The sequence below is a fragment of the Sebastes fasciatus genome, chromosome 23 (assembly GCF_043250625.1).
Source record: "Sebastes fasciatus isolate fSebFas1 chromosome 23, fSebFas1.pri, whole genome shotgun sequence".
Taxonomy (NCBI): Eukaryota; Metazoa; Chordata; class Actinopteri; order Perciformes; family Sebastidae; genus Sebastes; species Sebastes fasciatus.
In genome coordinates this window covers 7808592-7829909 of record NC_133817.1, presented here as the reverse complement: position 1 = coordinate 7829909, position 21318 = coordinate 7808592, and the positions used below count along the sequence as shown (strand labels likewise).

At 41.1% G+C, this 21318-nt stretch overlaps 1 protein-coding gene across 1 annotated transcript in view; it reads right to left on the bottom strand.

Annotated features, from left to right (window-relative positions):
- The window catches only part of LOC141762066 (thyrotropin-releasing hormone-degrading ectoenzyme-like), a 151559-nt gene that overhangs the window by 8140 nt on the left and 122101 nt on the right, over window positions 1-21318 (bottom strand). Inside the window, exons 10-16 of the mRNA XM_074625906.1 lie at window positions 20732-20910; window positions 13600-13688; window positions 12141-12274; window positions 11960-12015; window positions 5729-5876; window positions 5436-5539; window positions 4270-4377 (exon numbers count right to left, since the gene is read on the bottom strand). Of these exons, the coding sequence (XP_074482007.1) occupies window positions 4270-4377; window positions 5436-5539; window positions 5729-5876; window positions 11960-12015; window positions 12141-12274; window positions 13600-13688; window positions 20732-20910 (818 nt within the window). The remainder of the gene's footprint in view (window positions 1-4269; window positions 4378-5435; window positions 5540-5728; window positions 5877-11959; window positions 12016-12140; window positions 12275-13599; window positions 13689-20731; window positions 20911-21318) is intronic.

The following is a 21318-nucleotide window of genomic DNA, read 5'->3' as shown; positions in this document are numbered from 1 at the left end:
TACGATACGATAAGTTAAGATACCATAAGATACAATACAATAAGGTACGATACGATACGATACGATAAGTTAAGATACCATAAGATACAATACAATACGGTACGATACGATACGATACGATACGATACGATACGATACGGTACAATAAGGTAAGATACCATAAGATACAATACAATAAGGTAAGATACGATACGATACGATACCGTAAGAAACCATAAGATACCATAAGATACGATACGATAAGGTCCGATACGATACGGTACGATACGGTACGATACGATACGATACGATACGATACGATACGATACAATACGATACGATACAATAAGGTAAGATACCATAAGATACAATACAATAAGGTAAGATACGATACGATACCGTAAGAAACCATAAGATACCATAAGATACGATACGATAAGGTCCGATACGATACGATACGATACGATACGATACGATACGATACGATACGATACGATACGATACGATACAATAAGGTAAGATACCATAAGATACAATACAATAAGGTAAGATACGATACGATACGATACGATACGATACGATACGATACGATACGATACGGTAAGATACGATACGATACGATAAGGTAAGATACCATAAGATACGATAAGATACGATAACATACGATAACATACGATAAGATACGATAAAGTATGATATCATAAAATACGATACGGTAAAATATACTTTATCATCCCCGAGGGGTAATTTTGCTTGGGCAATAGCGCTGCACACATCTGCAATCAATCAATGATGTTGAACAACAGGAGTGCACACTCATAGAACCGGAGTTACTGCAGGTAACTGCTGTTTTCTACACACCCTCCATGTCCCAGCTGGTTACTGGCCTGAATCATCAGTAAAGCAAAAAGGTGAACATTTCCTTCACACACTATAATATATCATGTTGTGTGTGTGTGTGTGTGTGTGTGTGTGTGTGTGTGTACGTACTTGACCTAAATTGTCAGTAAACCAAAACTAAAAACTTTCATCACATACAGTGAGCTCAGCTGGCAGCAACAAATTATATACTGAACACCATGTGTGTGTGTGTGTGTGTGTGTGTGTATTCAGTGTGTGTGTATCTTGAACGAGTGCAGGGTGAGTGATGCAGGGACAATTACATCATTCAACGACCTGGGAAATCATTTTAGAGATGCTCCACTTAAGAGCAAGCTTCAACACACACACACACACACGCACACACACTGACTGTGGTGCGTTAAAGTCCTTCTCAGACGACTTCTGCCAAACACTCCAGTGTGTGTATTTATGAATACGAGTGTTGACGTCTGAGCTTCTACCAGATTATTTATCATGTAAAACATTAAGTACTACTGAGCCTACTGCTACATCTACTACAGCATCTCTAGTACTGCTACTATTACTATTTAATCACTTGCACTTGTACAGCCACTGCTGCTATTTCTAATAAAAATAACAGTAATAATGTAGAGTTTTGTCTCTGCAGACTATAAAATGGAGGAGCAGAGTCTCTGGGAGCCTCCAGATGGCTCTGATCCCATTAACTAACACACTGACTGTGTGTGTGTGTGTTTTAACAGTCTGTAGAGGATGTTTTATATCCTAAAGCTCTATCTTTCTCCTGAAATATCTCTCCCTCCCACTCAGTTCTTCCTCTGCATCAAACTCCCATTCTGACAGTAAACATGTCCCTCCACCATCTGTCTGTCTGTCTCTGCAGTCTAAATGTCACTCTGAATTTTGAAAATCACTCTGCCGGAGTGATAAAACATTTAAAGTACCCGACAGAGTGACATGAGCTCCGTCAGGTGCTTAAAGCCTGACTGAAGATGACTGCTGTGCTGTTACTGGGACCACAGTGCATGTTGTTTCCCCAAATTTCCACCATGTGAAGTGTCAATACTTTCAATCCAGACCAACTCTGACCACTGAGGCTTTTTTACATTGGAACCCTAAAGGCCCTGATACACCAAGCCGATGGTCAACCAGTTTGGGGCCGTCGGTGAGCGTCTGTTGGTCTAGTTTTTGCGCACCGTTGGTGAGGGTGACCAACATGTTTATTTAAAATGTATTAATATCAAACGTGTCCCAAGTCTAGAGCAATACACAAGTATAAAGCAATACACCCGCCAAGTGTGAAGTAGATCGAATGGACGAATCTTGAGATATGCGACGGACACACAGAGATTCATTGCTTTATAGTTAGATACCTCACATGTTTATCCAACTACTACTTCTACTTGTTTACTCAAAGTTTATTAAAACTGCGTGTCGAAATTGCACCAACTTGGACACTGCACATCCTTGGATCCCAGGCAATACACCCGCCAAGTGTGAAGTAGATCGGATGGACGATTCTAGAGATATGCGACGGACACACAGAGATTCATTGCTTTATAGTTAGATACCTCACATGTTTATCCAACCAATACTTCTACTTGTTTACTCAAAGTTTATTAAATGGCGTCACGCAGCTTCACTAAGATATATTAGAAAACATCTCTGTTTTTGATCCATGTAGACGGTTCATTTACAACAAAACCCCAGTGGGACATAATTAATATTCCAGAAGGATGTAGGCGCTAAAATATTAGCTGTGCTCTGCAGTAATTACTCTCATTGTCCTGGAAGGGAATTTAGCCAGAGTCACATTACAGCAGGTGGTTCCTGACACTGATTACATGCAGGAGACGCAGGTGTGACGCAGCTCTGCTGACTCATTCATATCAAAGGCTTATCGGAGACTGTAACTGTAGTTTCACACAGAATTAATGTGCTGACAATCACCGTCTTTCTTGTAAATTGTAATAGCAGAGCCAGGTCAGATGAACTCTCTCCTTGCGCTCTGCAGACGGGGTTAAAAATCACTGAATAGAGCATGAAATATTTAACCCCTGGAGAGATTACTCCTTCATTAATGTAGACTTATCCAAGCACTGAAAAAGGAGCGTTTCCAAATTGCTTCCTAAATTTTAAAAGGACACTCCTGTGTGGTAGCGAGGACGGAAAAATTGAGCTTTTCCAAAATAGACGACCATATGGTTATAGTCATGTTAACTGCTCCCTCGCCGCTCGCTCTGTAAACAACAACTTAACTTTGAGAGGACTAAAAACAGAGTTAAGGGTGTGTAAAGGTAGAGAAGTATTTTCCGAAAAAGCCATGTAAACATGCATCAGACATTAGCGAGGACGTGAAATCTGCTGTTTAATTTAGTGTTTTTTTTAATTGAAGCACCCCTCTTATCAGCTCCCTGCTGTCCTGTACACAACACCAGCATCTGTTTCTATTTAATTTGCCATTTGAAATCTAATTTTGCAGATCTCGTTAAGGACCCGGAGGGAGCGAATGAGCCGGCAGCACATAAAAGAGGAAAAAAGTTACAGCTGCAGTGCTTTTTGTTGTCTCTTTTACCTTTATAGGTTACCTGAAAGCGGAACGTGTGTTGAATGGGAACACTGGGAGTCAGACACTTCAAATTTTTAGATATTCTACACTCAAATTTTGAATAATATATCACATTTTTGTCCAAGTTTTAGTTTTTGTCCAAAGCAACTTATTCAACCCACATCCACACACATGGGGAGCACATTTGGGTTCAGGTGGTGGAGCTACATCCACCCATCATATTATGGACTCTCACTTATTCTTAAAGGTCAACTCCATCTCTTCAAAACCATCAGACTCGATTCACAAAAACAGAAATGTTACCTCACAGAACACGGGAGTTGCTAGTCTACCGTTGCATCGATCGGTTAGTTAGCAATTTAAGTTACTGTATGTGACGTTAATACACTGACTATAAGGATGTATATATACTGGACATGTAGCAGCGTCATCATGCAGAAACCTACGTCAGGTCACGATATGGGAAAAGTCTTTAGAGGGGCTTGAAGGGAAAATAGCATTTTGATGCTAAAACATACTTTGACCAAAATGTAAATGTTCAGATTTGATAAGGAACACAACTGGGAAGCTACAGAATAATATTAAAACCTAAAAAATAAATAAAAAATGAATGGACCTGCCCTTTAATTCACTCAGTTGATTGAGACACAGCATTACATTCAACTTAACTAAGGCGGATACGGTCATAAAGTAAATCTAGTTTCAACCTTTTTCCATGTTTTTTACAGCTGCGGCATCCAATCACATATAAATATCTTAACTGTCTTTTGCATTATTTCATATACATTCCCACATGTAGATCCAACAGTGGTCCACAGGTTACATAAAGCCAGTCAGTGTGTGTGTGTGTGTGTTGGTACCTGTTCTTGTTGCTGGAGATCCAGTCAGAGATGTAGGCGACGGCCTGACGGTGGCACTGTTTGTTCCCGAAGCTACATGCTAACATGATAAGCTCCCTCTGTAACTCCCTGAAGAGAGGAAAGAGAGGAGGGAAACATCAGCATACAATTCTTAGACTACAATCTTGACATTTGACAAAAACCTCTTGTGTTGATATCAGTTTCATCTCTAGTATGGAGATAGTACCAGGACGTATTTAGCCTAGCAGGGAGAAACTGCTGGCCTACATGCAGCTCCATCAGAAACTTAATATATATCAGTGTAGTGTGTTTTTTAATGATTTTGTTCTGTTGTTTTTTTTACATTGTATCTTGAAAATAAAATTGTGACGGCAGCAGATCCGGTCATTGTTTTTTTTTTTATTTAATAATGTGCTTGAGATGCATTTTCAAGCCGCAAATCAAATACATTTGAAGGCCGGTGATTGGTGTACTTTTGGACTTATTCTGGAGTTATTGGAAATGTTTGGATCAGTCGGAAACAATCCTGCGCACATTGGCGCTTTAATGTGTGGGCTGGCAGTGAAAATGTTGTTTTTGAAAGGCTAAACGCCAACAAATATAGACTGGAGCAGAATATTTCGTATTGTGGAAGTGATTGCATTTATCGTTTTTCAATAAATGTTGACTTTTGGACTTAACAACGCTCTGGAGTTATTGGAAATCTTTGGATCGGTCACATACAATCCTGCACACATTGGCGCTTTAATGCGTGGGCTGGCAGTGAAAATGTTGTTTTTGAAATTCTAAACGCCAACAAATATGGACTGGAGCAGAATATTCCGTTAGATAAAAACATGTCGTTAAATTTGGAAGTGATTACCTCTATCTTTTGACAATAACTGTTGACTTTTGGACTTTACAAAGCTCTGGATCACACGAGTCTGAAACAATCCTACGCAGTCGCCACTGGAATCTAATTCTACGAATAATATAATATTAATAATATTAGTGTCGCCTGATCTTTATCTGCAGAAATACCGGGTTTAAACACAGCAAAACTAGCAGGAGCGCTTGGAGACGCCCACACAGTTTGTGCACCCGAGACCTTGCCTTTCTGCACCTGTCATTGTGCGCTTAATGTGTTATTAGTGTGACGCTAGTGCTTGTGAGTGTGTGTTGCGTACTCCGTCTGGTAGGATGCCTGCAGCACGTTGCCCTCGCCGCCGGGGCCGCTGGTTGGCCAACCCATCTGATGGTACCGTGATGCAACCTGCTTCAACACATAGTCCTGATAACACACATAAACACACACACACACACACACACACACACACACACACCAATAGGAGTTAATTAACAGCCACACAGCTGTCTGAAGAGACACTTCATCCTGCCAACATGGAGCCGTTACTGACTGACTGATTGATTGATTGACTGAAGGACTGATGGAGATAGTAATTGACTGATCGGTGTTTACACTGAACAGGCTGTATTCGTCTGTGCGGTCCAGCAGTTTGTCCAGCTGGTAGAGCGCCCGGCTGGCAGAGTGCCACGGCAGGAAGGACGGCTCCTCCGGCAGGTAGCCAATCAGCTGCAAGGGGACGCCCTGTGGGAGGTACCCAGCCCTGAGACATGGAGACAGAGAGAGAGACAGACTTCGTATCATCAATGCTGCATTCATAGAAGAAGAAAATCAACTTCTACTGCTTAAAACCAGCTGGAAACAATTCATTAATAAAACCAGTTTGACTGGATCTTTCTTTTTGGACTCTTTCTGGACGCTTTTTATTTGTGCGTTCTAGGACAAACAGAGGTGCATTCTGGGACATGAATTGAATTTGAAGCCGGATCCTGATGTACATTTGATCTTTAACCCTCAATCTCTGAGTTTGTGTGTGTTAATAAACTACAGTATGAACACATTAAGAAAGAGTTGGCCTCTAAATGCCACCGTAGCTATTTAGCTGCCCGGTTACATCTACCTCCTCATGAATATTAACGAGCGTCCTTTGTGCATTCATTAACATTCATGATGTTTTGGAGGGGGGGGGACGGGGACTATTAATGAGGCAGGCAGTGCTGAGGACAGGAAGTGAACTGAGAGTGGTGTGACGTTAGTTTTATTGTTTTCGGTGTTCAGACTGAGGAGAGAAGTAATTTCTGATTTCACAGCGACGGAGGTCGGGCAGTGACCTTTACTGAAGGGCTGTCAATCAAAGAGAGCGGCAGGCGCACAGAGGAGGAAGTGATTTCATGTTCTTTCACCGAAATTGTTTCACGGACTGTTTTTGATTCATGGACGGACTAGTTGTGGACTCAGGCTGTCTAAAGGGCATCCTAGAGGGCTCTATTAGGTTTTATCTACCATAGGGGCATCCTAGAGGGCACTTCATCAGATTTGATCTACCATAGGGGCATCCGAGAGGGCACTTTATTAGGTTTTATCTACCATAGGGGCATCCAAGAGGGCACTTTATTAAGTTTTATCCACCATAGGGGCATCCAAGAGGGCACTTTATTAAGTTTTATCCACCATAGGGGCATCCTAGAGGGCACTTTATCAGGTTTTATCTACCATAGGGGCATCCAAGAGGGCACTTTATTAGGTTTTATCTACCATAGGGGCACCCTAGAGGGCACTTTATCAGGTTTTATCTACCATAGGGGCATCCAAGAGGGCACTTTATTAGGTTTTATCTACCATAGGGGCATCCAAGAGGGCACTTTATCAGGTTTTATCTACCATAGGGGCACCCAAGAGGGCACTTTATTAGGTTTTATCTACCATAGGGGCATCCAAGAGGGCACTTTATCAGGTTTTATCCACCATAGGGGCATCCTAGAGGGCACTTTATTAGGTTTTATCTACCATAGGGGCATCCAAGAGGGCACTTTATCAGGTTTTATCCACCATAGGGGCACCCTAATGGGCCCTTTGCTGCACCCTGAGCCCACCAGAGAGAGAGAAAGACCTCCAGAGAGAGTTAATCTGTTTGAGATAAGACTCTCTAAGTCTTCAAGTTGCCAACGAAACTTTAAACTCCAGGCCGTCATATTTCCATAATCTGCCTCGTATCCAACCTCCACACACTCATCTCCATTCCCATCATGCACCTGGCCTCTGAGACCATTACCATAATCCATACAGTTTGCAAAAGAAACTTCCCGTTTATGAGTGACGGGAGTAAACACGAGGATGAAGCTAGAGGTAGTGGTCGCTGTGGCAACAGCATCCAGCCCCATCGATCGGTTTTCATCTTTTAAGACGTTAACGCCGTCACGCCACATGCCATGTGTTCGCATGTGATCCATCGTCACGGCAACAGCCGTCTGTCTTTTTATTTTTTTATTTTATTTTTATCTGTTTTTTTTTCTTTTCTTCCTATTTCAATTCTTTATGTCTCCGTTCTCGCAGAGGAAAAAGTGATCTATAGTTGAGTGATCTACAATGCACACCAAGTACGATGTTCCCCTTCTGTTTTCTATCTCTCTGTGCTGTCTACAATCTAAAACGGTGAATTGTGAAAGTGCAAAACTTGGAAAATCCTGAAAAACACTGAGAAATAAACCCCTAAAAAATACAGAATATTAATTCATTCTAGTACCAGGGGCGGTTCCAGGTGTTGTGCAGTGCCACTTTTTCATGTAATCCCATCTGTATTAGGGCACAGGGCCCTGCACAAGAGCCTGAAAACCATGCCCAAAGTCAATTTTCAAAGCTGTTTTTATTCTTAAATTATTTCCCATGGGCCCACCCTGACTGGTTCTTGGTGCTACCTCATTTAAAAAAATCCTGGAATCGCCCCTGAAACAGAGAGGAAACAGATAGCTGGGCTTTATGCAAAATTCAAAACTACGTCTACCAGCACTTCTTAAGCTTGGTAATTAACACCTCATATCTTGTGTGTTAAATCCGTACACAAATTTTACAGGCGGTTAACGTATGTGTGGGACTATTTCGTGGCCGGGACCAGTAACACGGCAGTTTGTGAAAAAAAATTATCTATTTGATTCGTGTACATAGACACTAATTTCTCTTTTTTCCGTGACGTTCAGCACGACTTTCAACAACGTCTTTTTCATGCATTTTCCTATAAAAATGTCCAGCAACATGTGACGCAGGTGTCAATTTCCTCTCCAGTTTTTTCAAAATAAAACTACTAAGGTTTAGAAATAGATCGACTTAGTTAGGATTAGGCAACAAACTGCTTAGTTTAGGGAAAGATTGCAGTTTGGGTTAAAATAATGTGGGAAGTTGCTTAACTTAAGTACGGAAGTACTAGGTGAAAATCCGGTGTTTTTTGACCCACCATTCTTTATACTTCCCGGTTCACAATTACGTAGATTACATACAAATTGATTTTGTGCTGACAATCGTGAAAAAAATATGAAATTCTTGTCTATGTACACAAATCAATACATTACATTTCGGGACTATTTTACAAACTGCTGCGCGACTGGGCTTGACGACAAGACTCCCAAGAAATACTCGGCCAAAAAATAGTCCTGAACAACGATCCACTCATCTAACTCTCAGCAAATAAGCATATTTCCAAAAATTGCTTTACAGGTTTTAAGAATACCACAGATTTCAGGTGTTGCAGGGGATGAATTCTATGGATTTTGCAGCATTTTTTTTATTTCTCAGATTTTTCCTCGCCAAGTTTGGAGTGTTGTTTAACCTTCTTAAACTCACTACAAGTCCACTACAACCTCCGAAAGATCAATTTTGTTAATGCGTTAAAGGCGTTAAAACGAATTTGCGTTAACGCGTGATAAATTCATCAGTGACGAACAAATCAGCTGATAAAAGATGGAGATCAGTTTCTGAGAGGTCCTGGATGTGTTGGGCCGAGTTAAGCACTACAATCAGGGGGAGAAGCTGCTAGTTATTGTTCTTCTGCTCGCAGTTTGATTGGCTGAGACGTGAGCGATCCACGCGGCACTAAGTCCTGATTGGTGGCGGCGGCATTGTGTGAGTCTATGGGGCTGGTTTAGAAGCAGTTTAGCAGTAATAAATGACTGTCTGTGTGAGTGTGCGCTAAAACAGTGATGGATGTCGCCTCTCTTTCTCTTTGTGTGTGTGTGTGTGACCGCAGCAGTCCCTCGTTAGCTCTCCACTGAGCCTTGCTAATGGCTAATGGACAAACAATTAACTGGCCCTTAACGATGTTAACGAGTTAATGAGCTCGTTAAGACGACAACACTGGGAGAGAGACACTCACACATACACGCACACACATACATACACACACAGAGACTGTAAATGAGAGGGAAAATTGAAAATCTATAATCTCCTCGTGCATTTTGCTGCCTCGCTGTGAACAGAAACGAACAGTTTAAAGCCCGGCTAGCGTTCTATAGAGGCTCACCAGAGCTGGGACTGAAAGTGTTGCTGCTAGGAGGTCATCTCCACTGAGATGTAATTTGAGTAGAAGTATAAAGTAGCATAAATTGGAAATACTAAAGTACAAGTACCTCAACATTTTAAGTACAGTACCTGAGTAAAGGGTTAAAGATGAGGGTTGTAATTTGGGGGAATTCACCCTTTTAAAAATGTCTCTGAACTACTATGAGGTTACAAAAACCTCATGTTCAGTGTTACCATAGCGACGGATGCAGGCTGAGGTTAGAGCGTCTCCTGCTGTCAGGGTGAATATTAATGGATGTGTAGTATGTGTTTCTCTTTCTGTACAGATGGAAACCTCCTGCTGAGCTCCTATAACTCATGAACACACACACACTGGAGAAGAGGACGACACTGCAGTCGTCTCTAGCTGTTGCTCATTCAACATGACAGAGGACAGATGGCTGCGAGATACGGGAAGAGGGAAGGGAGAAGGGGGTAGATTGAGTTATAGGGATGGTGTCAGAGTAGATTTTGGTTACAGTGCTCAAAAAGCTTGAGGCTGAAAACATGACGATGAGGAACGCCACCCTCCTCTCCCTCTCTCTCTCTCTCTCCTCGCTCATCGCTCATTCATCACACTGTTTCCGTCTGGCTCGGGCTGTTTTTCAATCTCTTTTCCGTAGGTAGTCGACTCATGGTCATCTCACAGAGCCAGATGGGATCCTGTCACTGTGGGACGACACTTCTACCGACCGCAGCTCTGAGAACAGTGCTGAGCTTAAAGGGAAATTCTGCTGTTTGTCTACTTACTTTTGTCCATTATAACTCAATCATTGTGGCTCGCTTGCAATTTAGCTTATGTGCATGCTTTAGAGATATTCTAGGAGTGAATGCCACAACATGATTTGTGTCTGCAAGTTTCTGAATTGCAAAAATATGACAATATGACAAGCTCCTTTTTGACCAAATAGCTCCAGGAACTAAAGAAATTAAACTAGGAACAAAATGTCTCTTTTTACAACTTGTGTAGCACCTCAAGAACTTTTAAGATTTAATCAAATGAGGCCGATGACTGATGGCGTCTGAAGTGCAATTTTCACAATTTTCTTTGTATTCATTGTTGCGTGACTCTGATGTTTGAATGGATGCACTGAATGGAGACTGAAAACTCCAAAGTGTCAGTAGACGATCTGCTGAATGTTTGATGGTTATTTATTCCTGCTTTAGAACGTAACCGACATGAAACAATCAGCAGATAAAGTTTTATTTCTCTCCTTCACTTACTCATTTACTTTACTTGTTCACACACACACACTCTGTTTTTGAAGTAGTTGGGAAGTTAACAACCTTTTACCGTCAATAAACATTACAAGAAATGTCCACCCATCACCCTACGATAACGGCACCCAGTGCTACCTTATGAAATGAAGGTAAAGTTCAGAATTCCTGAAAAGGTTCTTGTTCCTGGAACCACTGCAGGGAAGTTCCAGGGAAACACCCTATCTGTGTAGTTTTCATCAACTTCCACTTAAAAATAAACAAAAACTTTCAATCAGACTCAAAAACAAAGTGCTTGCTTGAGTCTCCCAAATCTCTACACTAAGGATGATGAATGAATAGTCATGATGGACAAAAATATGAGAATAACCCACAGTTTGACGACTACCTTGGCCGTGGCAATGGCAGATTTGCTAAACATGCACATCTGTTGGAAGAACCTGAGGAAAATAATGCAAAGGAGAAACTCCAGGCCTCAGGAAAACCCTCCAGGCAACAGTGTTAATCCTTGAGCCACAGAGCTGCTCTTATCTAGGTGTTGTGGATGCCGGAGGGATCACCCGCTGGCAAAGCTCCATCCCAATGCCTCGTGTGTGAATGTTAATGTATGTATGAAAATCCATAGGTCTTAGCTGAATTCACATACAGGATATAAACAGCTGACTGTGCAGCAGCACATTCTCGATCCTGCTGGCTAAACAGATGGTGACAACTCTGAAATACATCTGTCCGTTCAAAACATTCAGCCCATCAAAAACAGACATATCTGAGGGAGGCAGACATATCATCAATCCTGTTCAACAAAGAGACACTCCTTATTGCAAAGCAATTAAAAGCAAACAGAAACAGACAGAAACAATGGATCAGCCTGGCTGCACTCTCCCTCTGAGTGTCCAGATGTCTTACAGTCTGAGTGACAGATGAGCCTCTCAGGAACAGAGAGAGAGGACAGGAAACAGATAATTCGTTATATCACTTTCTTCTGCTATAACGAACTGTCCGTTCCACTCTGTCAGTCTTTGAAGAGGGGATTGTAAACCAGACTAAAACTTTTTTTTTTCTGGTTAAAAGACAACTCACCTGGCCAGGTTGAAGGCATCATCAATAAGTCCTGCCCTGTTTCCAACGGAGATGATCTGAGAAAAAGTGAGACAGACAGAGAGGGTGTAAAAAAGACAAAGAAGAGAGTGGAGACAGACTTAAACAGAAAGAGAGACTGCCAAACAGACAGAAAGACAGTCAGAAAGACTGTCAGACATACTTCAGGGTTGTTGTGGAGCTGTTGAATCAGCAGTTTCCAGTTCTGGAAGTCATAGTTCACACGGAAGTAGCCCGTCTGGTTGATGTTGCCTAGCAACCAGGTGTTGTCGTCCATCTGACCAATCCTGTGGGTTTCTGAGACAATAATGAAAACATTAGTCAGTTAGTTATTCAACAATTTCTCCTTTTAAAAATCACTGGTTTGGTTCAACCAAAAACCCAGGATATTAGTTGAAAGTCATCCGATATGCAGACGATACCACGCTGTCCTGTTAGCAATATTTTAATCGACAGTTTCTCCCCAATACAAACAGCACTGGTTCAACAAAACACTGGAATAAACAGCACCAGAATGAGTTTTAGTTTCCAAAAACAGAAACAGAACAAGCATTATATCTCAACTACAATTACAGTTTACATCCATGTCTGTCCAAAATGTCATCACTTCATCATTTTATCTTGTTAGACATTTGTGTGAAATTGTCATTATTAGGATATGAATTTCAAGAAATCGCTCAAGGCGCTCTTGCGATATCACAAGAATTTGACTAATGTAATCTCTCAGTGACCTTGACATTTAACCACCAAACCTTAATCAGTTTATGTTTAAGTCAAAGTGGACATTTGTGCCAGTTTGAAGAAATTTGCTCAAGACTTTCCTGAGATATCACAAGAATGGGAAAGACGTAAGGTCACAGTGACCTTGAACTTTGACCACCAAAATCGAATTAGTTCATCATAGAGTCCAAGTGGACGTTTGTGCCAAAATTGAAGAAAATCCCCCCATGCGTTCATGAGATATTGCGTTCACAAGAATGGACCAGACGTACGTACATACAGATGGATGGACGGACAACCCAAAAACATAATGCCTCTGGCCAAGGTTATCGCCGGTACGGAGGCATAAAAACAGAACATGAGTTTTATTCTCCAAAAACTGATGGAGACAATGCTTTCTTCTCCAAAAACAGAAGCAGAATGAGTTTTCATGTCCATAAACAGAACCATATTTGGCTTTTTTCTCCAAAATATCTTTATTCTCTATAAAACAAAGCAGAACTAGCTTTATTTTCCAAAAAAACAGATCCAGAGAGTTTTATTCTCCAAAAAACAGAAGCAGTATTAGCTTTACGCACCATGAAAAGAAAGTTTTTTATTAGTTCCAAAAAACAAAACTTCATTCTATTAGTATGAGCTTTATTCTCCATAAAGAGAAGCAGAAGGAGGTTTATTCCCACTGCTGAAAGACCTCTCTTAGTCCATTAACTACAAATTACATATCTCAACATAATGAGATAATTAATTTGTGATCATGGGATGGTTTGCTCCGTTAACAAAACAATCCCAAGATAACGGCTTGTTATCTCAAGGTAACAAGATAATTGATCGTAAAATAAACTTTTATGGAGACGATGTTGGACCTCAGTTTTAGTATCTTAAGCAAACCGGCAGCACTGTACCTGTCCTGTTGTTGATCCAGATGAGGGTCTCTGCACTAACACTGGATGTATTTCCCACGGCGACCGTCAGTGGAACCTGCCACTGTAAACTACAGAGAGGGAGAGTGATGTCAGTAATGGGCGGTGGAATTGGATTTGGTTTTATTGCTTCAGTTATCAGAAAGAGAGACATTAGAGAGAGAGAGCGGCGGTCAGCGGTGATCAGTCAACATCAGTCGGCTGGAAGAGGAGCAAGCGACACCGACTGTGTTATAGAGAGAGAGAGGAAGTGAGAGTGTAATAGCTGCATCAGTCGGCGAGCATCAGTCAAGTGGAAGTAGCTGAGGGTTATTGTCTTCTTCAGAGCGAGAGGTTTAATGTGCTGTCCAGTGGCGGTCAGTTTCTATATTTTCAAATCGCATGAAAGATGCTCCTTTACTGCTCGAGTGGATCCCCCCCCCCATCAGACTCATAAAAACCTTTTAAAAACCAATTGGGTGTCTCAAAATTGCATCACGGCTGAGCTTAAACAAGGCTGTTTTTCTTAGTTCCTGAGACGCCGACATTAAGGAGATAAGTGGTTTTTGAATTGCAGCAAGATAGACGAATGGATGATGTGGGAGTGAACTCAGCTCTGTGGAGTAAAGAGTTATCAGAAAAGTGAGAAGTATGTTCTAGTGCCGTCGTAAGTGGTGTTTTATAGTCCAAATGTTGAACGTAGAGGAGCTGAAGGATCATATCATCATTTCATTTTGAGCTGTAAATCAGTAAAAAAACACTTTAACTGATGCAAATGTTGCTCCTATTTCTTCTCTAATTTGCATACATTTTGCAAAGTACAAAAAACTCCACTACATTTATTTGACAGCTATTTACAGATTCATATTTTACATATAAAACATACTGTATGATTAACTTATAAAATATGATGCATTGTTTTACATTAAATTGTTCAAACATGACCAACGACATCAAAAATGCTGCTTACACATTGATGCATCAATCACATCAGTCGGCCTTCATCGACGCTCGTTTTCTGTATTCGGGTTGGTGTTTCTGGGCCTTTAGTGTGTTTTTTGTCCAGTGGGAAAGGAGCTTAATAGTGTGTGAAGAGAGAACCGACTCTGAGAGCTCATTATGTTTCCTGATGCTTTTTGTTAGTGACCGGCAGATGCTGTTAAAGCACACACAGCAGCCTCATTGTAATCTCAACACTTCCTGTATGTGAGCACTAATGACACTAATACGAGTCTGTAAAGTGAGACATCCTCTTTAAATTCCATTAAACACTCAAAACTGATTCATACTTGAATTAAAGTGGATTTTAAATACAGACAGAAAACAATCAGCGTCACACTCCATTCAATTCATCCATTTAAGGAGAGTGTGTGTGTGTGTTTTTTTTATATATATATATATATATATATATATATATATATATATATATATATAGTCAGGGTCATTGTAACACAATCAGCTAGAGAAATACCTATTTACCAATCCCATAACAGCCATGCGTCGCCCCAGGCAACGGTGGATCAATACCGCTGCCTAGCAACCGAGTATTTAATCTGATATTTATATCAACGTGTTGGACAGGAGTGGAACCCAATTACACACACACACACAGTCAGCAGAGTGTGTTTATTAATATTTGATCAGAATGAAAGCGGTTTATTTTTCTAACAGTGTGAGAGTGTTAAAGAGGAACTATTATGTTTTTGTGCTTTTCCTTCAGTGTGTTAAATAGTTTTTTGTGCATGTACAAGGTCTTCAATGTTATAAAGCCCAGTGTTATGAGCATAATAGACTGTAACCATGATGAGGTGTTTACTGGGCGGAGCATTAAGTGGAGGCAGAATAATACTCTGAACACGTTAGTTAACGCTGGCTAGCAAGTATTGTTGGCTTGTTTTTTTAACAATGGCTGAAGAAAATACTAGTTTATCTCAATTTGTACTGTTACTCACTCTCCAGGATCACGAGTGCTAGTTGAAAAAGGTCACATTAACCAAAGTGATCAGGGATGTCAAAGTTAACGTGATAATAACCTGTTAACGCAAATTCGTTTTAACACCACTAATTTCTTTAACGCAATCTTCGGAGGTTGTAGCGGCTCAGTTTTGAAGCTAGAGTGAAGATACTGGCATCATATGAAACTAGAAAAACCTAATGAATCCATTGGTACCAACCATGTCATACTAGCTTGTCGTGAAGGAGGTTAAATAATTCTCCAAATATACAAAAATAGTCATAGTCAAGTCAAGCCAAGCTGTCAACACAACTGACAGCTGTTGGGCTGCAGTCTGCCATGTTATGATTTGAGCATATTTTTTATGCTAAATGCAGTACCTGTGAGGGTTTCTCGACAATATTTGTCATTGCTTTGTGTTGTTAATTGATTTCCGATAATAAATATACACATACATTTGCATAAAACAGCATATTTGTCCACTCCCATGTTGAAAAGATCATTAAATACTTGACCAATCTCCCTTTAAGGTACATTTTGAACAGATAAAGCCAGGTTCAGAATTCTTGTTTCATTTTATTGACATATTAGAGTCAAATGTTTTTCTTGAAGGGATTATGGATATTAAAATGTCCATAAGAAGTCCCCAGATGACAAATGACCATCGTGGTTAGGCAGACATAAAACGTATAATTTGCACTTCAGACAGCGAACGAGGATTTCCCAAAATGGACTTGCTTCAGCCTCGATTCAATAAAAGCTGTTGGTCAAAGACCTCACATGAATGAATCTTCTGGCACCAGAAACAATCTTAATAGAATAAAATAATGAGTTTTTCCATTTCTTAATGTCCAGTTTAGAAATTAATGTTTTGTCTTGTTGTGTTAATGTCACACTGCTTTATGCATTTTAATTATGTTCGTCAAACACTCTGTGATGTGCTTTATAAAGGTAAAGCAGTATATAAATAAACTTCCTTACAACTGCTCCTCTCTGTACTCGTGAATAATGTATTATCAAACGCACAGCCGCTCGTCCTCCAATTACCTCTCTGTGTACGTGTCAGGTGACAAAGCTTCTCTTCTCTCTTTAGTCACAATCACAGAGACCAGTGGTGATGTGTTTACATCGCCTCTGATTTATTTTCAGTATCATTAGCTCGACCTTATCGTTAGCTGTCCTCTGGTTTCTCCTTGTCTCTGTTTCTGTCAGCTCGCTTCTTTAAAAAGCATTTATTTGCCTCGCTGCGTCATTTTGTTTGATGCTGAGGAAATAAAAAAAGACGCACATTTGAAACGTCTCCCTCAAACCGCCAGGGAGCTGGAAGAAAAGACAAATGTTAAGTGTTTGACAGAAAATAAACTGTGATGTTTGAAATGTCACCTTAACAGGAAGTTTGAAAAGAGAGATTATTATTGAAACAAAAAAGCTTCATTTCCAGCTTCCTTTTCTTTAAGGGACAGATGGCAATTAGTGAGTAATTAGTTTGATGTATTCGGGGAGAGATCAAGACTTAGGAAATCCCGACCAACTTTACTGTCTTTCAGAGGCTGTAACAGGTTCAGTTTTCCAGCTAGAGTGAAGATACTGGTATCATATGAAACTACAAAACCTAATGACTCCATCGGTACCAACCATGTCATACTAGCTTGTTGCGAATGAGATTAAATATCGCTCCAAACTTACACTAAATTTTGGCGAGGAAAAACTGGCATGGCCATTTTCAAAGGGTTCTTTGACCTCTGACCTCAAGATATGCAGTATAAATGTGTTATTGTCTCCTATTCTAAAATGGCGTATTTGAATATTTCTGCATACTGGGGTCCCTAGACAGTCTTGAATTACATAAATTGGGTTTCACTGTAAAGCTGAGACTCTTGTGGATCCAATGGGCCCAACTGTATTCATGTGTGATGATGTTAGTCCCCATAGTAGACATTTCATTGTAGTGAGACCATTTGAAACTTGACCTCGCTGTATTAAATGACCTGTGGTTACCTCTAGGATAATCACAGCCTCATGAAGCTTCACAGCCGCAATCTAGAGACCTAGAGCATTCAGAGGATGGATGGCTTTCCTAGTTAGATTGAAAATAAGGGGGTTTCTGAGTAGTTTACACAACAGAAATGCCTGCCATCCAATTGCTGAAAAATGCAATTCTTGCAGAAATGTCCAAAATGTTAAAGGTTTTTGATTCCAAATCACAGCAGGTGTCTTAATGTGGTATTTTGGAGGTACAATTGATCATTTTTATCAATTCTCCAGTGGTAAATTTTTTTTAAATTTAGCACCAAATCTGTGTAACAAATGGTGTCAACCCAAAAATAGCTGCAAAAACTTATGAGACATAAAAAAGCATGGGAGCAACCATCATATACTTCTATCATACTCAAACTTGACACACAGTGCTGAGCAGCATCTCATATTAATCTTCAGGTTTCCAGCTTTCAGATGTTGTACACCTCTCCTATGTGACATCTACTGTTGACCTGCTATCTCACCCTAAAGACCCCCTGGACCCCTCTAAAAAAGACAAAAACAGCTCTATTGTGGGTCTCAGAGGGTTAAAAGAAATGCCTCAAAAACAAGCTCAAACAAACAAAAAAAAAAAAAAATGGGGGCCTAACATTGATCCTTGTATGAAACCAACCATCCAAGCTTTGAAAAGTTGTTAGTTGCGCAGTTATTTAAGGATTTTAGACACGCTGGACAGCTTCAATACGGGCCGACGATCGTTTAAATCATAAGTGTCACCACCAGTTTGAGAGAGCTCATCGGCTTTCCAGTGATATTTCAATTTCTTTCTGTATATTTCATTATATTTCCAAGAATGCTCTGTTTCCCTGCATGTAAATAAAAAATCAAATAAATAAATAAATCAGGAATTTAAGTCAACAGCGTGTAACACTGTGGGACACTGCTGTGTTTCTGAACGCAGCTCTGCAGGATCAAACAGCAGCGTCGGCCTCTGATTCGATCCACTGACAGTTCGGCTAAAAGCACAACAACAGTTTCTCTTCACAAGCGTCGGTGAGCGCCTCGGGACCACCGAGAGTGTCTGAACGCAGCCCCGTGAGACTCAACAAGCGCCAGAGAAAGAGCTGAGCTCCACCTACAACAAACAGCTTCAGATAATCAGCTGACGAGACCTCGGGAGCGACTCTGAGCTCCAGCGAAAACACAAAAGACTCCGGATGAAAGAAAGAAAAAAAGAGCACAGAAGAGGAGGGAAACATAAAATAAAACTTTTGGTGAGAAACTGAGTAGGTCAGAGTGATTGTAAATGTCAGCTACGGTACAAAAACATGACAGGAAGAGAAGAGAAGAAGTGAACAACAGGTAAAAAAAGAAAGGAAAGTTGCTGATGAAGTATTGATGGAGGAGAAAGTGGGTCGATAAAACAGTGAAGAGAATAATCTCCAGAGGTTGTGAAGCATGTGAATAAAACATCACGTGAATCAAATATAAATGAAATATAAATCATGTAAAGAATGTGAAGAAAAAAAGTGCTTCTTCAGTAGAAAACGCAGGACGGACTTATTGAGGTGTGAAACAAAGAGGATTGTCTCAGCGGTAAATGACTTAATGAAATCATGACCAGATGTGTGTGAAGACCGTTTAAAGGCCGGTTAGTGTTCTCTAGAGACGGTACCGGTACCAGGACAGTTATTCTTAGAGCTGTACGGGTGGTAGAGTTGAACATGTAAAGGTCATCCTGAGGGCGGCAGTACACCAAAGGTCAGGGGAGGGTTAGCTGTTTCTATTTTCATATCGGCCAGTCGTGGTTATTCAAGATCGCTGATCGCTTGGGATGATGGGAGAAGGACGGGGTGGGGGGATTTATGTCACAGCACGTCAATGAAATGCCACGATGGACGACATAGTGTAATGCCCGGTTCAGACTAAATGATATCAGCCCGATTAAAGCCCGACACGGCCGTCGTAGGGTGTCAACTCGGATCGGGAATGATAAATGAGTGTCGTGTGCGACAATCAATCGTTTTATCTTGTGTAGTGTGTCATAGTAGGCGACAACCGACGCCGCGTCTGGGACGCCTCACGCCGTCCCGACAGAAAGTCTAGCATGTTTGATTTTGATTTTTTTGCTTTTCACATCATGTTCCGTCATGGCCGTGAATTGACCGGCTGAGCACAGACGCACACAGCTGTAAACAGAAGGCTACTTATTATACAGAATGATGTCACCGGATCTTCCCAGCGCAACTGCTGCCAGACCTCGTGGTAGGATATTCAATCTAGGTTGTGTCTGGGTCAAAAACACCTACGCCGTTGCATCTTTGTGCATGGAGCATCCCGTTGCGCGCCCACTTTTGCTTCTCCCTGTGAATTATATTTGTACTGTTTTCCCCTGGAGCCCCATTGGCCTCTTTACATGGTCGGGCCCGGGGGCTTGAGCCCCAGAAAGCCCGTATATTAGAGACGGCGGTGCCGGGAGAGTGTGTATTGTCGGAACAGGGGACCGACGTGTATTCTGTCATGTGTCGCAGCCAAGTCACGACAAGAATTTACGACTCTCAATCGTCTAATCTGACATACTGACCATCATAACTGTCAAAAATATCGTGTAGTCTGATCCTGGCATTACGCTCTGTCCACAGAGGGAACATCAGCAGTGCGTGGCGGCTGCTTCCCTGGATGGCTGCATATGTCACACGTGTGGCATCCATGCCAGCAGTGTTGCTGCTGCTGCTGCTGCCAGCCCTTTCTTTCTACATAGAGTTTGTCTTTCATAATGGCCATTTCATTTCATTATAAATGTCGTTTATATTTATTTTAGACAGAGAAAGGTTAAGAAACATGTGGTAATTTGTTAATAATAGTAATAATCCACCATTAAAACCCCGTACTTTATTCATTCATTGAGCTCTGCAAGTCACTGCATGTTCTACAACACTATCCGGCACATATTTCAGAATAAAAACCTTAACAAGCGTTAACAAATGAAGGAATTCTGTCCACACACTTGAGGGCTTTAATTTTGAAATGAAAGCAGGAAGTGTTGATTTAACAAAAAATCTGGATGTTGGGGCTCCATTTAGTTTACATTTTGAACGCAGCATGCCCAAAATAACAACAAACGCATGTCATAAGTGGTCATTTAACTGGTTAAAGGTCATAACAATACAGGATTACAGGATGAAACACATTTTAAACTCTAACCTGTTGTTGCTCCGGACGTCCTGCCCGTACAGGAAGTGCTCCTGGCTGACGGTGATGTAATGAGTGGGGAGCTGCTCTGATTGGTTCTTGCTGATGGTCACAACGGGGTAGCCCATTTGCAGAGTCCACCTGTCCATCATCTGTCCAATGTCGATGTCCCGCCCCTCTGAGCGCATGGCCTGGACAAAACAAAATTACTTATAATTAACTAACAAATTATTCACTGATGATTGAAATCATTAATTAGGTCATCATCCATCATCAAAGTTAATCAATATATAGCTCAAAGTCACTTAATTAGAGAAATAATGAGGTAATTGGAGCTCTGATTGGCCGGCAGCTCGTTAAAGAGCCGCCGAACATCACTAACGAAGATGAATCCAATCAAACAGACTCCAGAAACTTCCTGTGTGCAGGACAACAATCCTCGCCTCCACCTGTCAAGTCACGTTACCATGGCAACAGGAGTTTCCCCTCGCCACCGTCTTAACGAGCGTCTCTACGGCCTTCATTAGAAACGGCTGTAAGTTAAATAATTAACAGCTTCTGTCAGTCTGGCTGCTTTAATCCCTGAAGGGCTGAATGAT